At 38.9% G+C, this 22,124-nt stretch overlaps 1 protein-coding gene across 1 annotated transcript in view; it reads left to right on the plus strand.

Annotated features, from left to right (window-relative positions):
• LOC136877774 (adenylate cyclase type 3-like) overlaps window positions 1-22,124 on the plus strand; it is a 1,080,140-nt gene that overhangs the window by 1,014,131 nt on the left and 43,885 nt on the right. Inside the window, exons 12-13 of the mRNA XM_067151981.2 lie at window positions 15,381-15,640; window positions 19,402-19,477. Of these exons, the coding sequence (XP_067008082.2) occupies window positions 15,381-15,640; window positions 19,402-19,477 (336 nt within the window). The remainder of the gene's footprint in view (window positions 1-15,380; window positions 15,641-19,401; window positions 19,478-22,124) is intronic.

Here is a 22,124-nt window from a genome sequence, read left to right on the forward strand (position 1 = left end):
TGCTATGCTGAACAGGGGCCTTGTGGAGGGATGGGAAGATGGGAAGGGATAGGCAAGGAAGAGGGAAGGAAGCGGCCGTGGCCTTAAGTGAGGTACTATCCCGGCATTCGCCTGGAGGAGAAGTGGGAAACCACGGAAAACCACTTCCAGGATGGCTGAGGTGGGAATCGAACCCACCTCTACTCAGTTGACCTCCCGAGGCTGAGTGGACCCCGTTCCAGCCCTCGTACCACTTTTCAAATTTCGTGGCAGAGCCGGGAATCGAACCCGGACCTCCGGGGGTGGCAGCTAATCACGCTAACCACTACACCACAGAGGCGGCTCACTTTACTTTACCACACTATATTCATTACTTTTGTATGAAGATGGAAAACTTTTCTATTTGTCATTTGAATAAATTAATGATAATTTTCCTACTCTAATTATGGTGTTCTGTCATTTTTAGGGAATTGAATTAAAAGTCTGATTTATCTGTCCCGCGTAAGCTCAAAGCACCACAACAGAATGGAGCAAGTAGAGGAAGCGTCACACACTAAAGCGGCCACCCTTTACTGTCCATTACTGTCAAGTGTTACGGCAAGCCTGGCGCCGCCGACTGGCAAGCTCAAATCCTTGGGAGGATACCATGCTAAAACGAAAATCTGTACGAGATCGTACTCCTCTTTATATATAAATCTACGTCACATCTTTGTGTCCAGATGCCTTTTTTCAACATTAGGAACCTTTTCGGAATAAGTAAATAATTGAGTTAAAATTCTGTCTTCAAAATATTCACTTTATATGATTGTAATAACGAGTTTAAGTGTTGTTTCAAGCAACATGGAACCAGCAACTATTGAATTTATATCACTTCCTGTATAGAAGTTATTAAAAATGGAAATCAACCAAGTACTTTCACATGACTGTGAATATCGGGGTCATAGTCATGGGACCTTCAGTGAAATATATATAGTAGGGAGGTTATGTTCCATTTCAGAAGCCTCACATGCATTGCACAGAATTCTAACTGTAGTCATCATGATGAGAAGTACGTGACCGTGAAACTTGGTTATCGCGGCCCCAGTATTCCATAGTGTGTGCTAGGAGTATCGCTTAAAAGAAAGTCTGAAGTATTGTTAATAAGAACTAGAGTTATTTTAGTATAATATCATAATAAAGTAGACAATAATCAAAGGAGACTAACTCACTCACCAACATTCAGCTCAAACCAGAGAAATCGGAGACAAAACCTATTTTTAGCGTATGTAATGGATAAGAAGAGATTCTTCAAAACACTAATCATAATGTGGTTAAACCTGTACATTTTAGGTTGCAATGAAGACGCATTCTTAGTAAGAGCTAACATTCGATGTGAAAAGTGTCATGTAAATTATTCACTATGAATCAAAAATATTACATACTGGACATTCCTTCGAAATTTCATCTGTATAATGGAAGACAATTTATGCCGATCGTAGGTGAATGATAGAAGGTCATATCGAATATGGGGGTGGAATATTTATCTTAATGTTTAAATCGCTCGATAGATATAGCTGATTACAACACTCGTACTTCTGCATAGATTTATACCCGACAACAGATGTAGCTATGATCATTTTCGAGCTTCTCATTCAATTTGTTTAGGTTTCGAATTTTTAACCTTTTTATTCCTAAACATTTTCCACCCTTCGTTCGTCCTCGTGTGAATTGGTCAAAGCGTGTACTTTCTAGTACAAAGTGTACCTGATAGCATACTGTAACTGCATTTCCTGAGTTATGCAAAGGTTGATAAGTTTCCTAAACATCTGCTATATTTCGCTTGAAAAAAAAACACCAATGAATTAGCTATTCTTGAAATTGTGGGATATATATATGGATGGAATCGAGGCTCATAACTGCTAGGACAGCCTGAAGTGGGGGTGGGGAGAGAGATCGTATGCTAGATGTGGTACACAATGTACATTCGAACTCAAAATGTTATTATATTAATTTACTGATACGTACAATCCTAAAACTCATCAACAGTTTCGGTTTGGGAACATTTTTTTGTCGACCTCCAAAAGACTGTTAAAGACGATTGTACCATTGTAACGGTACTCGTACTCTAGAGTAGGGCTGTACACAAAAGCAGCTTACTCTATACATTCGCAGCCATCGTAAGGTAAAGAGCACGAATGCGGAGCTTCCTTATTTGTAATCGTGGCTGGTTAAGCATTGCCAAGACCTCTGTATTACAATATGTTCGTGGCAGAGTAAGGTTTTTATGACGGATGCAGTGTTTGTGTAAAAGAACAATGCAAAATATCTAATATTTTATGCATTTTTATTTAAATAGTGTAACGTGCTCAAATCTAGGTAAGTTTCAAATTGTCTTAGAAAGAAACACATTCAATTTGTTAAATATCCTTGCCTGCAGGACGTGCAGTGATAGGCAACTCGAATCAGCCAAGAGTGAGTATTTATCAAGCATTTTACAGAAGCACTCAGTTGACATTGTTGTACTACAGGAAACACATACAGAGAACACTGAACAGTTATTGGCAAAGGGAAAGATACCAGGATTTAAAATGATAGCAGCTCACGACCATGCTCAATACGGAATTGCTACTTACATTAGAAATAACATTTGCAACTACAGTACCCTACCAGTAAGCGATCATCCAACCTATTTCTCCACCTCAGTACAAATAGAAGACATCATGGTAACGAATATTTACAAGCCACCCAATGAAATATGGCCTGATCCCATTCCCATAATACCCTCTCATAATAACATCATCCTTGGAGATTTCAACAGCCACCATACATCTTGGGGCTATAAGCGAGATGATGAAAATGGAACTAAGGTCTCAGAATGGGCAGAAGTAAACAACCTTGCACTGATATATGACCCCAAAGATAAGGGAACGTTTCACTCTGGCCGTTGGAAACGTGACTACACACCAGACCTTTGCTTTGTCTCGCACAGTTTTATGTTACCATCTTGCCGTGTTAGGAGACAAGTGCTCAATAACTTCCCGCACAGCCAGCACAGACCCATAATCTACTAAATAGGAATTCAGATCCCAGTTATACAATCTACACCCAGACCTCGCTGGAACTTTCAGAAAGCAGACTGGGTTGCTTATGCCAAGTCTACTGATGCCAACATCAGATGGATTAAACCTATCCCAGAGAACTACATGAGGTTTGTTGGCTTAATAAAATCAGCAGCAAAAACCTATATTCCTAGAGGATTCCGTAAAGACTATATACCGGGATGGAGTGAAGAGTCCAGCAGACTGAGTAAGGAATTCGAAGAAAATAGCAGTCACGAGAAAGCAACAGATTTACTACAATCACTTGATCTTGCTAGAAAAGAGAAGTGGGTGAAGACTGTAAAAGACATGAATTTCACCCATTCCAGCAGAAAAGCATGGTCACTTATTCGGAAATTAGATTCCACATCCATACCACCAAAGCAACATTCCCCAATCAAGGTAGAAGCAATAGCAAATCACCTCGTTTCCACCTCTAAAACAACAAGGAATAAACTGACCACGAAATGGGTTAAAACTGAGCTTAAACGGGCAAAACGAGAAACACAACCGAACGCAACCTATTCACAACCTTTCACATCACAAGAGGTCGATGAGGGATTAAAATCACTCTGAAATGGCAAAGCTGCAGGACTAGATGGAATCTACCCAGAACTACTAAAAAACTGTGGTCCAGCTACAAGAAGATGGCTTGCTGCATTCTTCAGCTCCATACTTCAGTCAGGAAGACTTCCCCCAATCTTCAAGAAGTCAAAAATTATTGCCCTTCTGAAACCAGGAAAGGATCCAACTCTCCCACAAAGCTATCGACCTATAGCTCTACTCTGCGTCACCTACAAGTTATTAGAAAGACTGATACTAAACCGAATAACACCTGCCATCGAAGTATTCCTTCCAGTTGAACAAGCAGGATTTCGACCCAGCCGTGACTGCAGTGACCAAGTACTGTCCTTGACCACATATCTGGAGGTTGGTTTTGAGAAGAAATTGAAAAGCGTCTCTGTCTTCTTAGATCTTACAGCTGCATATGACACAGTCTGGAGGGAAGGTCTTATGCTTAAACTGATTAAAGCTGTTCCTTGTTTAAAAATTACTACACTAATTGACAGAATGTTAAGCAACCGACTATTTCAAGTTCATTCAGAACACAACAGAAGCAAATTCCACAAAGTCAACAATGGTCTGCCTCAAGGGTCGGTTCTATCTCCTACTCTCTTCAACTTATACATCCACGACCTGCCTGAAACAGTGTCCCGAAAGTTCATATATGCGGACGATATTTGCCTTACAATTCAACGACCCAACTTCGCAGAAGCTGAAATAGTTCTTAACCGAGACCTTGAACTGTTGGATGACTACTTTCAAAGATGGTACCTTCATCCCAATCCACAGAAAACAGTGACATCTACATTCCATCTGAACAACGCAGAAGCAAACCACCATCCAAGGGTATTCTTCAAGGGCCATGAACTACAATAATGTGCCAATCCCAGTTACTTAGGAGTAACATTGGACAGGTCTCTTACGTACAAAAATCATCTGCAGAAAACCGCCAACAAACTAAAAAGTCGTAATAACATTCTCCAACGATTGGCTGGAACTTCCTGGGGAGCGGATGGAAACACATTGAGGACAACATCTCTGGCCTTAGTCTATTCTGCAGCAGAATACTGCTCTGGTGTTTGGCTTAACAGTGCTCACACACAGCTAGTAGATTCACAACTTCGTCAAACCATGCGAATCATAACTGGTACACTTCGTGCTACACCGACCCAATGGTTACCGGTTCTCAGCAATATACTACCTCCACATATCAGGAGACAGAAAGCCCTTTTTCAGCTATGGACCAGAATGCTAAAGAATGAACGTCTACCTGTTCATGAGGATATCAGACAGAAATGCACACGCCTGAAGTCTCGCCAGCCTGCTTGGAAGACAGCCGTGAAGATAACATCTAGTGAATTCAACCCCACCTCTAAATGGTTAACAGAGTGTCTTTATCCCCAGCTCGGGCAATAGTGGATATTAATAACCCATACACAAAGCTGGCAGGCTTTGATCTGCCACGTTGCACCTGGAGTAGACTAAACCGCATGAGATGTGGAGTAGGTAGAACAGCATCTACTTTACACACCTGGGGCTGGTCAGTTTCTCCATACTGTGATTGTGGGGAGGTTCGACAAACAATGAAACATGTAGTGCAGGAATGTCCACTCCGTGCTTTCACTGGCACCATAGAAGACCTCAACTCAGCTACACCCGAAGCAGTGAAGTGGGTGGTGGGTTTGGACATTCACATTTAGTGACATGTACATCACTCGCACTCGGTGTGTGTGTATGAACTGTCAGAGTTGATAGGTGGATAGCGATGTAAATATATTGTGTTTTCTTCTTGTACTTTCAAACTTTGTAAATTGCTTTCTTTGACTGTATAGATATGATAATTTGTATTTACTTTGTACTCATCTTTCACTGGTTGTGTAAATAGTTTATGGGTTGTCATTATTCATCATACGCCAAATAAATAAAATAATGTAAAATGATGCAGAGTTATCTCTAAGAAATGAAAACAGGAACAACAAACATCAACGTTATGAGTGTATAAGTGAAATGACAGGGAAAAGTTGCGAGTGGAGCAAGTAGTGCAGACGGAAATTCGGAATGGTAGGCAAGAGCCTCAACTCGGGCTCCTACTTCTCGAGCTTCGATTGAGCATGTTTGCCCGGAGGAAGCCGCCATCATGATTCACTCAAGAGGAGCACAGCTGTTCTCGAGTAGTCTACTGTCAACTATGTGATCCAGTCGTTCTCTGTACGAAACATTATGAAAACACACAAATGAATATCAACAAGGGGATATGGAGAAGGACGCTGACAGCATACCTAGGTAAATAAAAACATTGGTTTTATTAGAAAACTAGTTTTAGCACCTTTTCCACCATCGTCGATCAAGCCTTGCGATAGAAACGATTGTGTACTGTAAGACTGATGAATTCAATTTGTAAAAATAATTTATTATAAAGTTCCATGTATTGGAAACGTAATTATAGTAATCATTTTAAAATAATCTTAACCATCTAGGATATGATTAGGATCTTGTGTCGTCATCTTGAACTAAAATCGGAATTATTTGATCACTTACAATTTTAGGTGAAAAATGGAAGGGTATGTATAGGAATTTTAAGGCAGAAACAGGTTCCAAGAAGGACATTCCCAGAATAATTAATGAACAAGGGGAGTATGTATGTGATGATCTTCAAAAGTCAGAAGTATTCAGTCAGCAGTATGTAAAGATTGTTGGTTACAAGGATAATGTCCAGATAGAGGGGGAGATCAATGCTAAAGAAGTATTACAATTTACAAATGATAACAATTACATTTACAATAAGAAAACTAGAAAAGCTGTTGGAATTAGTAAGATTTCTGGGGATATATTAAAGAAAATGGGTTGGGATATAGTACCATATCTGAAGAACTTATTTGATTATTGTTTGGTTGAAGGAGCTATACCAGATGAATGGAGAGTTGCTATAGTAGCCCCTGTGTATAAAGGAAAGGGTGATAGACATAAAGCTGAAAATTACAGCCCAGTAAGTTTGATATGCATTGGATGTAAGCTTTGGGAAGACATTATTTCAGATTATATAAGACATGCTTGCGAAATTAATAACTGGTTCGACAGAAGGCAGTTCGGTTTAAGGAAAGATTATTCCACTGAAGCTCAACTTGTAGGATTCCAGCAAGATATAGCAGATATCTTGGATTCAGGAGGTCAAATGGACTGTATCGCGATTGACCTGTCTAAAGCATTTGATAGGGTGGATCATGGTAGACTACTGGCAAAAATGAGTGCAATTGGACTAGACAAAAGAGTGATTGAATGGGTTGCTATATTTCTAGAAAATAGATCTCAGAGAATTAGAGTAGGCGAAGCTTTATCTAGGTAAGGGTTATTCTGCCCGGAGGCAGGTCCAAACCTCCACAGAGGTGTTCCTGAGCCGGAGTTTACGTGCGGTAGGGTGGCCAGTTCCTTTCCGCTCCTCCATTCCCTTACCCCCCACCAACAGCGCGTGACAACCCATCCAACTCCTGACCACGCCCAATGTTGCTTAACTTCGGAGATCTCACGGGATCCGGTGTTTCAACACGGCTACGGCCGTTGGCAATCTTTATCTGACCCTGTAATAATTAACAGGGCAATTCCTCAAAAGCAGTGTTATTGGATCTTTATATTTTGTTATATATATAAATGATATAAGTAAACAAGTGGAATCAGAAGTCATTTGCGGATGATATTATTCTGTACAGAGTAATAAATAATTTACAAGATTGCGAGCAGCTGCAACGTGACCTCTATAATGTTGTGAGATGGACAGCAGGCAATGGTATGTTGATAAACAGGGTTAAAAGTCAGGTTGTGAGTTTCACAAATAGGACAAGTCCTCTCTGTTCTAATTACTGCGTTGATGGGGTGAATGTTCCTTTTGGGGATCATTGTAAGTATCTAGGTATTAATATAAGGAAAGATCTTATTTGGGGTAATTAGATAAATGGGATTGTAAATAAAGGGTACAGATATCTGCACATGGTTATAAGGTATGTTTATGGGTAATAGTAAGGATGTAAAGGAGAGGGCATATAAATCTCTGGTAAGATCCCAACTAGAGTATGGTTCCAGTGTATGAGACCCTCGCCAGGATTACCTGATTCAAGAACTGGAAAATATCCAAAGAAAAGCAGCTCTATTTGTTGTGGGTGATTTCCGACAAAATAGTAGCGTTACAAAAATGTTGCATATTTTGGGTTGGGAAGAAATGAGAGAAAGAAGACGAGCTACTCAACTAAGTGGTATGTTCCGAGCTGTCAATGTAGAGATGACGTGAAATGACATTAGTAGACGAATAAGTTTGAGTGGCGTTTATAAAAGTAGGAAAGATCACAATATGAAGATAAAGTTGGAATTCAAGAGGACAAAGTGGGGCAAATATTCATTTATAGGAAGGGGTGTTAGAGATTGGAATAACTTACCAACGGAGATGTTCAATAAATTTCCAGTTTCTTTGAAATCATTTAAGAAAAGGCTAGGAAAACAACAGATAGGGAATCTGCCACCTGGACGACTGTCCTAAATGCAGATCATATTGATTGATTGATTGATTGATTGATTGATTGATTGATTGATTGATTGATTGATTGATTGATTGATTGATTGATTGATTGATTGATTGATTGAGGTCGACATTACGAACTCTATTTTCTTTTAAATCCTTAGACTTCATGTATGCACGTAATTATGTAATTATTAAGATTATAAAGGCATATAGATAATTAATATTTATGTAAATATTCAAATTTGTGTCACTTTGACTACTTCACCGATATTTTAAGAGCTTCGTATAGGCTAACATTCTACGAAATAACCAGCGGCACCATTTCTTCCCGAGAATTTGCATTTAATTGTTTGGCTTGGCTCCAGAAACTGGTTAAGGATGGAAAGAATGTGTAATATGGGCTGTGACTGAACTTCGTTTTTTGATATCCAAAGCTGCTAGACGTTCTTACTTTTCAGAGAGGATAGCTCGTAGATGGGTGAAAAGTTATCGACATTTGAGAGTTGTATAAGGGAAATTTTAACACTACAAAAGGATGTCAGATTAGTATGAATCCCTTTCATGCCGCTGTTATTTTCAAGGCACTTGTTAATTTTCCTGGCCACGACCACACCATGAAAAATCGTTTAAGGCCAATAATTTGTGATCTCAATATGCCATTCCTTGCGAAGTTCTTATGGAGAAGCATATACGAGCGTTTAGTTGTTTCAGTGGGAAATAGTGATTGGGATTGCAAGATGATAATCGTTTCTGATGAAGGTACCTTTTCTACTACAAATGTAGGACCCACTTTGGTAAATCGCCTCCTGGCACCCAATTCGACGACAGATACGCCGCCATTCGTCCCCGCAGTGGTCGAGTGTCTGTGTCGTGCTGGTGGGTGGATCTCGTCGTGGAGTGGGCACAATGCATCGCATTCGTAGAAAATAGTACCAGCATAAATATAAACGGTTCCTGTAAAGTGATATGGTTCCTTATACTAGGATGGTGTATCCTGATGGATAATCATCCAGTCCACACTTATCAATTAATTCAAACTGGTTTGCGAGCAGAAAGGATATCGAATTGATAGACTGGCCTTGTCGCTGTCCGGACTTGAGCACAATTAAGAATATCTGAGCTCACGTAAATAATTATATGCGGAAAACTTGTCCTAATCCCCCCCTACAAGACGTCCTGATGATTTGCGGAATCTTCTCCAGAATACGTGGGATTCCGTGGCTGAGAACAGCTATTACTGTACTTATGAAGACTAGTCGATTAGCCCATTAGACTCCATGATGTGATCGAGTTGGGAGGAAGATGGATTAATATTGAATCGTGTTGTTTTATCATTTTACTTAAGCAAGCCTCGGACCTATGAGATTAACGGAGTACCACTTCCATTTGAGAGACGATGGACTCCTTGGAAACAACTTGGCGAACGGAATAGATTTGATGAAGAGCTATCAATATGAATAGGGCTTATGGTGGAAAGAAAGTAGAACTGACTGAATTATCAAAGACGATGCGTCTACATGCGTAAGGAATTAATGATATTCGGGTAAGGGGAGATAACGAGGAACAGACAGGAGATTATGTGTTCTTGACGTGTGATAAAAAGGGAAGGGCAGATTGTGGTGAAGTTCTGTTCATCACTAATACTAATACACGCAATATAGTTTCCGTTAGGTATATAAATGAGTGAATGATGTGGGTAGTTTGGCATTTGGGGGAATTAAGACCATGTGGGGGTGCAGATGAGGAGGAAGTTGACAAATATTATGAAGCACTGAGTGACATCACAGTCAGGGTCAACAGCAAATATATAGTGATAATTGGCGGTTTCAAAGTGAGAGCTGGAATAGAACTCAAGGATATGACAATGTGATGGGTAAATGTGGGAAAGATATGGAAGCTAAAAGGAATGGAAAGCGTTACTAGACTTCCGTGATAATACGGAATTATCTGTTACGAATACATTCTTCTACACATGGGAGGGTAGGGGCACCAGATCCATAATAGACTAGGATCACAACCGACTATGAATTCAGGAAATCTGTTAGGAATGGGCGGGTATTCCTGGGATTTTTTGATGATACAGACCACTATCTAATCTGTAGTGAACTAAGTATCTCTAGGCCTAGGATAGAGAAGGTGAAACCTGTCTGCTGACGAGTAAGGGTAGAAAAGTTCCAGGACGAGGAAATTACACAGAATTATATGGATATGATTACTGAAAAGTTCCGAACAATAGACAGTAATCAGGTTCATGATATTATTTTTTTGCTAGGGGCTTTACGTCGCACCGACACAGATAGGTCTTATGGCGAAGATGTGATAGGAAAGGCCTAGGAGTTGGAAGGAAGCGGCCGTGGCCTTAATTAAGGTACAGCCCCAGCATTTACCTGGTGTGAAAATGGGAAACCACGGAAAACCATCTTCAGGGCTGCCGATAGTGGGATTCGAACCTACTATCTCCCGGATGCAAGCTCACAGCCGCGCGCCTCTACGCGAACGGCAGGTTCATGATAGGGAAGGATGAAAATTTGTAACGTAGTGAATCACTGAAACGAACCTCACGGCAAATCAGAAAATAAACAGTGGAACTTGCAGAACGTAACGCTATGAAGTATAATATTCTGGAACGACGATGTATACGTGTGTATATTATAAGAAATAATGAATAATCGTAGTCACTGGCGTTGATGATGATCTGAGAAGTGTTCATATCCATTGAAAATTAATCAAAAAGTAAAGTTATTATAATTTTGGGACAGGAACAATCGAAGCACTTCGTTGTTTCTTAAAAACAATGGCAATTGAAGAAACGTTAGCAGATAGTACCTTCACTATGCTTCCCAATTCAAGTGTATCTTGGTGTCCATAAGCTACTGTATGGAAGAGGTAAAAAAAGGAGGATAATATTCTCATCGTTTGATGTGTTTTCATCTTCATTGATTATGTTGTTCAGAAATGCTAAAATTTGTTAGAAACTTGTACTAGAGGAAAATTATGAGTTTAAATGTCTCCTTTCTTGAGGAAGAGTGGACCTCGAGAAATGTTAACCAGATATCATACTTGCAGTTTTATTTGACTCTTGATAACCTTATGATTGCCACGGAACCTCTAGTTTTAGGTTGAATCCGAACCTTACGGGCGTGAATTTACATTTCAAAAGTGCCACATGCATTGACCGAAATATTAACCGTGGACTCCTTCGTTAGCGGCCAGTGGCTGTGTCACTCGGCTGTCATGCCCCTTTACAAAAATTATGGCAAAATTATACAAATTAATTGTATTTGAAACTTATCCTATAATCTTTAAATTAAAAGTTAATACTATGGAAATTTGGAATTAAGAAGATATATTCGCATTTGACAATTGAAATTTGGTAATCGCTTAATTTTCACACTTCATTTCGACGTTCCTAATATTATATTTTGATTTCCAGTAATGCTTGAACTTTTAAACTCATATTCATAAACATAGACAAATAAGTGGAAGTGCGAAGGAACCCAATATACATTTCTGCGCCACCAATGCCACCTTTAGTAGTTTAGTAGTTATATCAGCCTCCCGACAAGCGATAGAAGTACTTTAGAAAGAGTAATTATAGATGGACATTATCATGGATAATTATTTTAATCCAGTTTACCATTCTGAATAATAATAATAATAATAATAATAATAATAATAATAATAATAATAATAATAATAATAATAATAATAATAATAATAATAATAATAATAATAATAATAATGGGGTTGCTGTCCACACTTGCTTTGCGGGTTGCGTTCATTTTGCAGGCAAAGGCGGAATAACACGTTCGGCGGGCATGCATATCGGTCCCCTACCTTCCTTTTACTTGCAGTATCGTATTACTTGTGTGATCAGTCATTAACGCTAGCGGGTGAGTGTGTTGACGTTTCTTCATATCTGCAGCGAAGTTGTGGGAGTGGCTAGCGAAGCAAAGGTCCTAGAAGGTACACTCACTTCCAAGCACTGTTAGCGATTTTAGCGGATTAGAAATGCAGAATGCGGATCGCTGACACCAAGCTATCCGTATATATACGTTCATGAAGACACACACAATGTTAATACATTCATTATCTGAGAAGAACATTCTGGTGAAATTATTCATCCACCATGTATATTCATTCATCCGTCTTTTTTTTTCAAACTACTCTCAAAGTCACTGTTTGCCACACCTATATGTCTTTTCGGTGTAAACATGGTATGTCCACGCCTCCGCCAAAGAAAGAGTTGTGATTCGCTGAGCGTGTAGTACCTACCTCCACCCCGTCAACGTCTCGTGTTCGGACGTATAGGGCTGCGCATCGCATACGACAACAGTGCGAAGATCTGAACTTCTGAATAAACGACTAAACATGGATTCTGTTTACTTAGTTTATTGAACACATGGACACTTATAAGCGGTTTTCCTCTTTTGTGGTTCACAACACGCGATGGTCCTACCTCTTGCTCTATTTCTGTCACCATGAATACTGACAATGACTGCTGCTGCAAGATGCAACACTTTATCTCTACGCTATACAGCTTGGGACATTCCCTCACTACGAGAATACTTCCTGTATTACACCACGCTTTGTGCCTCATTTCTAGTTATTTAATCACTATTTTATATTAAAAAACATATGTATATGCCGGTAAATATGACAACCGTATTTTAATTTTATTACGTACTCTTCCGAACTCTCTAAATGTAATAAACTAAAATAAAATACTACTGTACTACTTTTCTTCGAGCTCGCGTACAGTCGAGTGAGTGCGACTGTTGCTTCTCCAGTCAACTCCGTCTATGTCTACGTGGAAAGGCAAAGTGCTCCGCCTATTTGTTTACATCAGGATTAAACTCTCATGAAAAGCGGTATGTAATGTTAGTTTCTCATCACCCTGATCAATGTTTTCCAAAACAATATCGCTGACAATTCTTTCGAACTCCTTCTCCATTAATAAGTTACATAAATCGATGGGCCAGATCTCAGGCGCTTAAGACAACAAGCATCATCATCAACATCATCACGTGATACGGCGCTGGTAGGAACTTCTTTCTGTACTAGAGAAAAACCCACCAAAGTTCGGCGCACAGCACACACTATCTCCTGGATGCCAGCTAACAGCCTCGTGTCCCCTGACCGCACGGCCAACTCGGCCGGTACTATATTTCCTTGTTTATTATGTAGTCTCATTCCCATTTTATCCCACAAATCTCTGCCCGTTAAATTTTGTCCGGATTCAAATAACAGTCACTTCTTTTTGAGAAACTAGCGATAATATCATTCGGTTCTCATGTATTCTATAGCTATCCTACGGATGTCTCTACTACTAATAAGAAAATAGGGTTATTAGAACAAATATATTCTTTTCACAGTTTCTGTTTCCACGCAGCCAATAACGAGGTATTCTCTTAATGAATTAGGGACAGTCTTTTTCTGTATTATGTAAGAATTTTCACGCCATATAATGGGTAAGATACATATCTCAATATTAACTTTTAGTAATATAAGATGGGTACACAATTTCACTGTATAAACTATATGACAAATTTTGCACTGTCGATCCAAAATATTGCTAGACCTGAATTGATTTCAAATATCACAACAAACGGATCAACGCAGCCTATGAATCACGAAGATGCTAACGGGAGCACGAATACGGTCAAAACTGAAATAGGGTAAATGTTCCATCTCTTGGATATTGGTAAGTACCGAGTTAATTGCAAATATTGTTCGTGTATGATTAAATAAAGTTAAGTCGTCATCTTTCCACAAATAGTCACACTAATTGTAAGTGACCTGAAGTTGAATATTTCCGAGGATGTCTTGTACCTTACAGTGATTATTAAATACAAGCATGTTTTTAAAGTTACCGTTATTGTTGTGGTCAGTGTACTGTTATTTAAGGGTGGCAGTACTAATATAAAAATTGTGGTCATCCTTTAGAAGTATGTTTTCCATCAAACGTTTATCGGCTGTAATGTGACCAAATTTTCATGATGGATCATTCAAATTTCAGTCGTAAATCATTTACAGCTGTCAATAAAGAGGTGTCCGAAAACCAATTTTTCCATTACACACAGTTTCACCACAATTGCGTCAGCTATTGAATATTACTGACAAATATCAACCGACCTAACGGAGTGGCCGTGTGTGTTAACGCGCTATTACTATGGAGCCGAAGGTCTGCATTCGAGACACGCGAGGTTTATAACCCCACCATCGGATGTCCTGAGAATGTTTATCTGTGGTTTCCCATTTTTATTTCCAGGAAAATGCTGGGTCAGTTCCTATTGACAGACCACAGTCAATTCCTTCCGCCTCCTTACCCAATTTCATTCACCATAATTCATTTTATCTTCACTATCTCCTTAGGAAGGGCATCCGGCCGTAAAACAAGCCATATCAATTCATCTCGCCTCATCTCTGACCCAATATCATGAGACGGGACTAAGAGATACATACATACATACATACATACATACATACATACATACATACATACATACATACTGAACCCTTGAAGGTAGAATTATGGGTTCAATACATACAACCATACATACGTACTGCATATATGCATACTAAGAGATCTCAACTTGTATATTTGTTCTGATCACAAATAGGATTCGCAGAAATCAAATTTTACATATCCTGAAGCAGTTCCGTCAAAAACAAAATAGAGAGATCTTGTAGTTTCACTTGACTGTTGATATTGTGGCCACAACGGTGATATTCCCAGCTGAACGCGGTTTCTGAACCACACGGACATGATGTTTCATTTACAAATTCCCACATTAATTAAGCGGGATAACAACTACAGCTGCCTTGGCGAGAAAACGGTGACAGTAATACTTGGCTATCATGTTAGTTTTGTCATCAGAAGGAGTGCGATAAGTAGTCGCCAGAAGAAATCTCTTATTATATTTCAATATCATCCATTATTGGAAAATTTTCTGAAGTCATATTCTATTCTTCATTAGTAAATAATAATTTTTAGGAAAGTGTTCTTTGTGTGGAGTTTGCTTACCCTCACTCATTTATCTTAATTTTGCATACGGTAACTTATTCACGTTCTTTTTCAATTTCAATTCATATCCTTGAATGGTAATTCTTTTTGGGATGGATCCAACCATAAAGAGTTGTTCATTTTAACTTAATCACGTTATTGCTCCAAAATGTCCAAATTGTGAACCATCGATCTTGAAACTAATTCATTTGGAACGTGGAAGTAAAAATATATATGTATATTTCAGGTATCTTGTACAACACCGGCGTCCCCTGCCAACTGTACCGTCAAAGAGGTGGATCCGGGGTCTGTCTGCCTCTACCCCAGCTATTTTTCCTACTTTTGTGTACTGGTGTTGGTGGCAGCGTCGCTTCCAGTGCAGTTGTCATACCTGGCTAAAGCGATCTTGTTAATCCTCATAGCTACTGCTCACTGCGCCATGAACGTGTTCGTCATCGGACCGGCGCTGGACTGTGAGGAAATGGCGGTGCTTCGAGAATATCCGAGGTAACTTGGTTTAATATATAATATAATGCTCTAGCAATGCACATGCTGCCTGACACTTGTAATACAGTATTGAGGAAGGTATGTAATCACTTTTTGATTGAATATTTATCGTTCCTCTCGTATCTAACGGTTGGGAAAATTGAGATAACTATTATTAGAACAGTCAAGGCAACGGCATTACCATACTCTCCTTCCCAAAATTTATCTTTCAAATTCAGCAGTGGTACTACGACTTTTGAAGGACTATGTCGTATCTTGTTGGAATGAAAACTATTTCAGGTGATACATTGATGTTTCTCCAATAAAATAAGTAAACTCAGTAATGGATCACCCATTAAAATAACCTATTTCTCTGTCATCCCTTGGAGTAAAACGAAGCGTCGAAATTGGCATGCAGGCAGCCCAAATTACGACGAATCAAAATACATGGGCATGGCGACCGGAGTCTATACGCTTACTTCCGTGTGTTGTTAATTTCACCCTGAATAACTCACCAATGGTTATACAATTATACATCTTCATGACCTTATGCTTTCGCACATTATTTTTCTGATTCATATTGAATTTGTAGACTTCAGTCGGGTTGTTAATGCCCTACTGTTTTTAAGACAGTGGAGTTGATATAGCTAAGGTTGTCGTTCAGTTTCTGTTACAATGGAAGACTTTCGTGAGGTGAAATTCCAACACTTCAACATGTCTTGAAATACATATCAGCTGAAAGAAAGTAAGATAAATTTCATGATTAGCTTAATGTCAAAGGAAATATAACGTCGCAACAGTCTAAAAGAGGGGAAATTGAGTAGACTTACGTGCTGTCTATGGCAAACAAATTAATATAATTCCATTATTTGCTATGAAGAATGGTCCTTCATCATTTCTATTGTGTAACTATGTACTTCAAGGACGGAAAGGATCCGGGGTTCCAAGGTGTTGGATAGACTGGGAAAGAAGGCAAAAGTCTTGCTGACCATTAAAAAGCGGAAGTTAAATATTTGGCCACATAATATGGAATAATAAGTACGGAATTTCGCAACATTTCATACAAGGAAGAATAAAAGGACATATGAGACTTGTCAGGTGATGAACTTTGGGGCCGAAGAATCTAAAGGACTGATATGGGTTGAGCAGTATGTACCAGTTTTGCGCTACTACATTCAAAATTAAGAGTATCAATTCCTTCTTCTTCTTCTTCTTCTTCTTCTTCTTTCTACCAATTTCTTTTATTTGGCCCAGTTTTACGGCTGAATTTTCCTCCTAACGCCTACCTTATGTAGAGGGATGTATTCATTGTTTTGTGCTCCTGCAGTGTTTTGTAGTGTGATGTGTTGCATATTAATTGAGTTATATATTAAGTCGAACACGAACATCCATCTCTCGAGCTGGGCGAATTTACCATACGCAAACAAAATACCCGACTCGACCTGGAATCCAACCCGGAGCTCTCAATTTCTGGTACCATGGAAGACTTTCGTGAGGTGAAATTCCAACACTTCAACTTGTCTTTGAATACATAGTAACTGAAGGAAAGTGAGATAAATTTCATTATTAGCTTAATGTCAAAGGAAATATAACGTCGCGACAGTCTAAATGCGGAGAAATTGAGTAGACTTACGTAGGCCTACTGTTTATGGTGAACGCTGGACGCTCAGCCAAGGAGATGAGGTATGCTTCTTTTGATTTTTTCTTCGATATAACACTTTTCATTTTGTTATTGTTGGTTTGTTCATTTACATTTGTTCATCATTGGGGCGTCTTGATCATGAACTTCGTGAACCAGTACTAATGATATCCAATAATCGATATTCCTTCGTTTATTATGTGTGTTCTGTGAAGGGATAATAGGATAATGAATGGATCTCTCGCAAAATTACCGGTAGAAACCGCAAGAAAACCAGATTTTAAATACCAGTTCGACCCTCGTGATTCAAAAATCATATTTGCAATCAGTACATTTTATTTTCCCCATCGTTGAGTTAGTTTGACTGTGCACATATCAAGGTTTTACTCTCGTTAGGATAGAAAACATTTTTCACTTTTAGGGCAAAGAAAGTACATCTACCACGTTATCCTGGATTATCCTGCGGGTAAACCTCGAACTCAGGCAAAAGCTGAGATATTGCGTCTGGTCAATACTGATTTATGGAGTAGACACCTGGACACATGGCCAAGTTCCGTCAAGATAACAGCAGTATGGTTGGGAAATCGTTCAAAATTCCGCGCCTGCACGTGGCTAAGTCCCGTCAAGATGACAGCAGTGAGGTTAGGTAGCTCAAAATTCTGCTTGTCAAAAGCACGTGGCTAAGTCCCGTCAAGATGACACGAAAATGAAGGTTAGGACCTGTTAAGATGGCAGCAGTGAGGTTAGGCGCGCCCACGTGCTCAAAAAAGTGAGGTTAGAGTCTGTCATCTTGACAGCTGTCAAAAGCACGTGGCTTTGTTTACAAACAATAGCACGTGGCCGTAACGTCACTGTCACGTTGTCATGACGTCATGGGGTCAATGTCCTTTGCCTGAGTCAATGACCTCGGGTGCTGACTCAGCACAAAAAATGCTGACGAGGTGTTTTAGAACATACATTGCTATACTACTGGTGGTTATGCAGACAAACATGGGATCTATTGATATACTGTATATGCATACTCTACATATTTTTACATCGTCTTTTACTATTTCCTACTTTAGGAACATATTTCAATTTTATTGCAGAACGTAAAATGCTAGCTATCATTTCAATGCCAATTATGAAATGACCTTTGTAACTTTCAACCTAGTAATGGCGAGTTGACCATTCAGTTAGAGTTACGTAGCTGTAGGCTTGCATTCGGGAGATGGTGGGTTCAAATCTCACCCATTTTCACACCAGTCAAATGCTGCGGCATTATCATAAGTATGGTCAAGGCTACTGCCTTTCCTATCCCATTCTTGCCTCGCCGAAAACCTTAGATGCGTTATTGCGATGTTGAGAAACTAGAAAAAATAAAATAGAATTTAACAAAGCTTTTAGTTACTGTATTCATTTTGCAAATATAAATTAAATGCAAGATAACCTATTATTAAAATATTCATGTGTCCCATTTCATTTCAGATCGCCAAGTAATTAAACAAATGTGCTTTAATGGAAATCTTTTGCTTTGAAAACAACTGATCTTAGTTATTATTCCTTAACATTGATATGATAAATGTTTTAACACAACTGATCTACAGAGCAGTACACGAAGCACCTGAAGAGAAGAGCGGCTAAGAGAAGAGTGCCATGACTGACAAACTGAACGTAGGAAAATCAAGAACTAAGACACGCAGTGACAAGATTTGCCTTTCATGGCTTCCACCACAAGATATGTATAGACAAACCTTACCACAGTCCCGGCGACAGTTGTGTGTGCGACTTGTGCAACCAAAGATGTGACCGGTACCACTTGACTGTGTGCCATAAGAAAAAGGTAATGACATCAGCAGAGTATAGCAAGAAATAAACTACTAATACCCAATCGTGTGATCATTTCTTCTTTAATTAACATATGATCTGGTATCAGTGCTTTGAAATTAAATTATTTTTATAATTTTGATTAGTACAAAGCCATTATTTGCATTCCCGTTCTTTGTAACCATGTTTCGTCTAAAATATGAACTCAGTTAATGGGCCTTTTAAAATGATTATAGATTCGACTGCACAGTTTGGAGATTCCTGTTCTCATTTGCTACACATTGCTCATGTATTTTCTGTGGGAATAGTTGATCCACTTGTGTGTTGTGTGTTACAGCATAGCGGCTGGTAAATATACGCTGTGTGGCTTGCTGCTGGCCGTCACCTTGGCACTGGCGTTCCTAGCTAGGCATGTGAGTATCTATAGTTACCAAAAGTGATCGGATATTAATTAGAAGTAGTCACAGAACTATGTATATGACTTAAAATTGTGTTTTACATTTTTATCTCAAGGTATTACTCAGTGACTAAAATATCTAACATAACTGGGTTACTTGTAGGTATAGGAACAGTGAATGTCGCAAACTTAGCTTCAAAGGAACCTTGTTTCAAATCCAGACCGAGGATTTTAATCACACCTGGCTCCTGGACAGGGTGTTTCTGTTTATATTAATAATGCACTTCTTCACTTAAACACATCACATGAATCCAGCGCTAACATTAGAATCACGTATTAATTGTTAAAATAAGCTTCTTATACGGCTGGCGTACAGAACGAGGCAAATGAGGTGCCGAACGAAAGCAATTAGCAAATGCCGATTTAAATGTGCTCATACGACCAGGAAAAATAAAAATGCGTCACTTCTTTCTTTTAAGGATTAATTTATATGCAGTACGGAAATGTGTATATTTCGTAATATCAAAGCAAAATTTGGAACAAAAGTAATTTATATTACTTAGATTGTAATATATTTAGTTTCAAAATGAACAATTCCTTGTAACGATTTGTAATTTATTTGTACCATAATGGCTAGTTCCACAATATTTCCACCAGTAGTTTCTGGGGCTGCTTGGCCAAGGCGGTAAAGACGTGCTCGGTTCACCCGCAAGGACGTGGTTCAATTCCCCGTCATGAAGTCGAAAAATTTAAGAAACGTGATTTCCACTTCCGGGGGTTCACATGGCCCTAAGGTCAAATTAGCCTTTACCAAAAATGAGTACCAGGTTAATTCTTGAGGGTAAAGGCGGCCAGACGCAAAACTAACCACTTTACCCCATCATGTGCCGAGGTTACAGATAGTGAAAGCCTTTACCTTCCACGCCTCCAAGGGTCTTCATGGGCTGTACAAAGATGACTTTGCTTTGGTTTGGTTTCTGAGTAACGAAGTGTAATGTTAATTGCCCGTAGAACGTGCTGTGTTTTAATACTTCTGAAAACATGAAAAAAAAAATTGTTGGAATTCTTGGACGATAAATGTTAGAGTTTTAACAATATTATGTCACACTGTTTTATACATATTTATTGACACATTATCTCTCTTCATACTGGAAACAAGTACAGTACCGGTCAAAAGTTTAGGACCACATTAAAAAATCATTAAGTTCCACCTACAACCTAAAATTTTGCTACTAGACCTCTGTATTTTTTTCCTGAGCTCTCGCATCTAATATGATATACGTCGCCTGATTTCAGTGATTTACGCCAAGTAGTGTATAAGTTATGCATTTTTAACTGTTGGAAGGTCACGTCAGAAAGTCAACATTTTTGGAAATATTATGTACTACGTACTCTAATCGGCTTCAAGTATCACCAAAAATATTCTTTTATAGACTTAGCAATAGTCGGGGGTCATTTTTGTATAAATAGAAAAATTCCGAAAAAATGCGGTACCGACTTTTGTCAAATCAACTCTAAAATAGTCCATTTTTCCTTGTGATTGCCATAGGTCTCAGTGTGAGCTATCGTCATCAGAAATGTGTTCTTGGTTGCTATCCACAAAGTGCAAATGGAACTATCAGGGAAGAGAAGTTTCATGCCGATAGCTCGTCCTGAGACCTTGGGCTATACATGACAAGGGCAAAGAAAAATCAACCATTTTGGCCCTGGTTAGAAAAAATAAAACCCGCAAAAAAAAAGGTGCCGCATATTTTCGGAAGTTTTATATTTATACTAAAATGGCCACCGCCTATCTCTAAGTCTACAAAAAAAAATTCGCGGTGATACTTGCAACCAATTAGAGTGTACAGTACATTATATAACGAAAATTGTTGATCTTTTGTTGTGAACGTCCAAGAGTTAAAAATTCATAACTTCCACATTATTTCGACTCACTCAATGAAATCAGGCGACATATATCCTATTAGATGCGAGAGCTCAGAAAGAAAATTACAGATATCTCGTGGTAACATTTTAGGTTCTAGATGACATTTCGTGATTTCTTTACGTGGTCCTAAACTTCTGACCGGTACTGTATGAATGTGTATTGATCAGTATCTCTAAAATACACACCATTGACCACAGAATAAGTTATTATTTAAGAAAAGGCTTGTATTACCAGTGAGTACGAGACCAGAAACGATTTAACATTACCGAAATTGAATGTTTGCAGACAGTGAATTACATACTTTTTATGTCTATGTGAATCTAATTAGCCTTTTAAATACGTCTTTAAATGCATATAATCTTTTGAATTGGTTGTTTCATTCTATGAAGTACATAATGCAATAATGAATAAACTCACTGATGTACAAAAGAAAAAATAGTCACAAAAATATGATTTCCTTGTATCCCATGATATGTTCTTTCTTCAGTAATACATTTACGGTTGCCTAATTTTTTTTTTTTTGCTATGGGCTTTACGTCGCACCGACACAGATAGGTCTTATGGCGACGATGGGATAGGAAAGGCCTAGGAGTTGGAAGGAAGCGGCCGTGGCCTTAATTAAGGTACAGCCCCAGCATTTGCCTGGTGTGAAAATGGGAAACCACGGAAAACCATTTTCAGGGCTGCCGATAGTGGGATTCGAACCTACTATCTCCCGGATGCAAGCTCACAGCCG

Source organism: Anabrus simplex, chromosome 7 (genome assembly GCF_040414725.1).
Source record: "Anabrus simplex isolate iqAnaSimp1 chromosome 7, ASM4041472v1, whole genome shotgun sequence".
NCBI classification, from domain to species: Eukaryota; Metazoa; Arthropoda; class Insecta; order Orthoptera; family Tettigoniidae; genus Anabrus; species Anabrus simplex.